At 58.8% G+C, this 3257-nt stretch overlaps 1 protein-coding gene across 1 annotated transcript; it reads left to right on the top strand.

The window, feature by feature from the left end:
* Positions 1–47: 47 nt before the first annotated feature.
* On the top strand, positions 48–227 carry SMIM3 (small integral membrane protein 3). The gene has a single exon (XM_009703178.1). It carries the CDS (start codon positions 48–50, stop codon positions 225–227), a length of 180 nt encoding a protein of 59 aa, XP_009701480.1.
* Positions 228–3257: the final 3030 nt, after the last annotated feature.

Genomic DNA, 3257 nt, shown 5'->3' with positions numbered 1-3257 from the left:
GGGACAGTGGGGGCTGCCCCATCACCCCTCTGCCTCTCCCTTGCAGGATGGACCACCCTGACCCTGCAGGTCCTGCCGCCCTCCCTAAGCACATTCTGGACATCTGGGTCATCGTCTTGATCATCCTGGCCACCATCCTCATCATGACAGCCCTGGTGCTCTGCCCAGCCACTGCCGTCATCATCTACCGGGTACGGACTCACCCCACACGCAATGGCATTGTGTGAGGCTGCGGCAGAGGTGACGAGGGACGGCCGGCTTGCCGGGCAGGGGGCCACAGCCGTGGGACTCTGTGCCAGGGACACCACAGAGCCTGATGGGGCACCCTGAGACGTGGGGAGAGACAGGCAGGAGCTGAGGTGGGCCAGCACCCAGGCGCCTGCCCCTGTACCTGGCTCTCACCGGGTGAACCCGCTGCCTCCTGTTTACCCACCGAGCTCATGGGGACCGTCAGGGAGATGTGTGACCCTGCAGACATATCCAGCTAGAAACAATTCTCTCTCATGAAGCAGGCAGGCTGGTCTCTGCTTGTGACCCCGTCTCCTCTCAGGCAAACAGCAAGGAATGGAAATGCCTGGCAAAGTTATTTCTTCTTTGAAGTCCCAGCCGTCAGGGTGATTGGGGAAAAAAGGATCAAAGCAAGATGAATGTGGCTACTGGTTGTACATTCGGAGACTCGGCTGAAAGCATCGGTGACAGAGCCTGTCCTAGCTGCACAGCAGACCTGCAGCTGGCACTGGCTTCTCTATCAGATACCTGCTGAAACTGTAGGAAAACCCTGTGAGGTGCTCAGTTCCTCTGGGTCTTGCGGGGCAGAGGAGCGCAGACAGCTCCTACCAGCCTGCCTGCCCGCACACCGGCTGTGCTCGGTGCTTCTGCTGATGGCAAGGATCCCACCGCTCTCCCACCACGCTGACCCCGGTGGGTGAGGCTGTGCGCCCCTCACCTGGGCAGGCGAAGCGGTGGGAGCAGAGGGGTTCATGCCCAGACAGTGACAGGGACCGCATAAGCTCTTAGATTGCCCTTGCTATGAAATAAATGGACTTTATTCTACACCTGAGTGTGTCATGCAGCTCTGTCCACAGGACCTAAGATACTTTGCAGCCTCTGCAGAAACCCTTCCCGTGCTGATCTCCTGCACCGCCTTGGCTCGACGTCCCCAGGGTTCTTGCCCGGACTTTGAGCCCACTGGCTGCAGCCTCACGGGAGGCACGCAGCCAGCTTGGCCCCACGCTCCGGGCGTGAAAACCTAAATCTGGCTGCGATCCATCCGCCAGACAGCAAGCGGGAAGGATCCCCAGGGACTTTCTGACAGCTGCTCTTCTTCTCCTCAGGCGACCGGCATCTCTCCACCCCGCCAGCCTTGTGCCGGGCTCAGGCGTGTGGCAGGAGACCTGGGGCTGAAACGGCGTCCTGGTGACGCACGGCGAGAAAGGTCATGAATAATGAGATGAATCAGGCTGGGATGTGGGGAAATGCTATGGTGATGCTGGTGGGAATTGTTTAAATCCCATTTTCTTTGCTGGAAAGACCAACCAGCCCCACGGTGTTGGAAACCCTGTGTCCCATCGCTGTGTGGCTTGATCTATGACAGCGATCATCAGGTTTGGTTTTGGTGTTGGGGCTGGAGTGGGAGGTGGTTCCCAGGGAAGCAAGACCTTGGGTGAAAACCTCCCTCTCCAGGGAGGGAGCCCAGCAGCCCCCGGGGAGCGGAAACGCCTGCGCTGGAGCTGTGGGCTGCGGTTGTGCCGTGGAGGGAACAGCCACGTATTCCTTGCCCAGCCCAGCAACAAATTCCTGTTTTGAGCTGTTGTCTCTCTCTCTCCCCTCTCGAGTTGCAGAATTTGAGGCAAATAACTAGAGTTATTTTCTTGTTGTTCCCCTTCTCTCCCTCCGTCGCTGGCACAGCACAGCAGCGGCAGCTGGAAGAGATTACGGCTGTGCTGGGTGGGAGCAGCCCCAGCTCTGCCTCCCACCCGTGCTCCTTCCCTGGGGACACCGTCGGGTGTGAGGACGGCCAGCAGCATCTGGCACCAGGAACTGGAGCCAAGGAGCTTCTCTGTAAGAGGAATAGGGAAGAAGCCACAAATATTGGAGTGGTTTGAGAAGGAAGCCTGGTTTGGAGCCAAACACCCAAGGAAAAGCATGGAAACCCCCCTGTCCCTGCGGCCATGGCTGGTGGCTGTTCCCACCTCCCCGTGCCCCTTGTCACGAGCAGCTGGGGGGGGTGCGAGAGGTTTCCTTTCATGGTAGGAGTTTTCTGGGAAGTTTCAAGTCCATGGCAAACATTTCCAGGAAAGGCATTGAAAAGCCTTGGAAAGACAGGTTTGCTTGTGAGAACAACAAACTGCACAAAGGAAAATGGCAGCGGGGAGAGAGCAGGGAGAAACCGGGACATTTTTAAAGCATAAAAATGGGGGGGGATAGATTTAGACTGATGTACACTGTCGAGTTGGAAATTCTTCCTCCAGGACTGAGCAAGATAAGCAAATCTCCCTGCGGCCCTGGCTTCAGTGCTGGAGCTCAGAGGCAGCATTTACGTGGTGTTTTGCCGAGGAAAAATACCTTCTCCTGCCCGTTGGGGAGCGGGTCCTGCAGCTGTGACGCTGCAGCAGGCAGGCACGATGCGGGGGCCGAGGGGATTCAGCATCCGCCGGGATGGGATGCTTCCCTGTCAGTGCCGATGGGTGCTGGAGCGCAGTGGGAGCTGCTGCCAGCCCACGGGGGCTGCTGCTGGGGGAGGTGGGTGCTGGCAGCCACGGAGGGAAGGAGGTGATGCAGGATGCTGGCTCTCACCTTGCCTCTGGGCAGCGATGGGGGTCATGCTGGGGATGCGAGCACACAGCCTTATCCCTGCCGGGCGGGGCATCGTGGACCCTGTGGTTCATCAGGAAAGTTGTGGGAAGTCCCAGCTGCAGTTGTGCAGCAGGAGCTGACCCTGAACATCTTGGGTGCTGTGGGGGGAAGCGTCACCTGGAGCAACTGCTGATCCAGGACCCAAACACAAACCCTGTGGCCCCAAAGGGAGGCTTACAGGGTCCCAAACCACCCTCTGTGCTCCACACTGCAGTGGGGTCTCCAGGAGCATATTGCAAATATCACGGCTGGTGGGCTCATCCTTCCTCAGCCTCAGGGAGAAGGAAATCCTCATGGGGTCTGGGCACTTGGGGGGCTCCTCATGCTGGAGGGGAGAGCAGCAGCACTCAGTGGTCACCCCTCTCCCCTTCCCTGCTTGGTAGAAGTGGGTCCCTGTGTGC

The sequence above is a fragment of the Cariama cristata genome, unplaced genomic scaffold, assembly GCF_000690535.1.
Source record: "Cariama cristata isolate BGI_N322 unplaced genomic scaffold, ASM69053v1 scaffold37096, whole genome shotgun sequence".
Lineage (NCBI taxonomy): Eukaryota > Metazoa > Chordata > Aves > Cariamiformes > Cariamidae > Cariama > Cariama cristata.
The sequence above is the reverse complement of the archived record's forward strand: the minus strand, read 5'-3'. Positions and strand labels throughout refer to the sequence as shown.

Bases quoted from the DNA above. Each gene is read 5' to 3' on its own strand.
- SMIM3 (XM_009703178.1), top strand. From the start codon at position 48: ATGGACCACCCTGACCCTGCAGGTCCTGCCGCCCTCCCTAAGCACATT.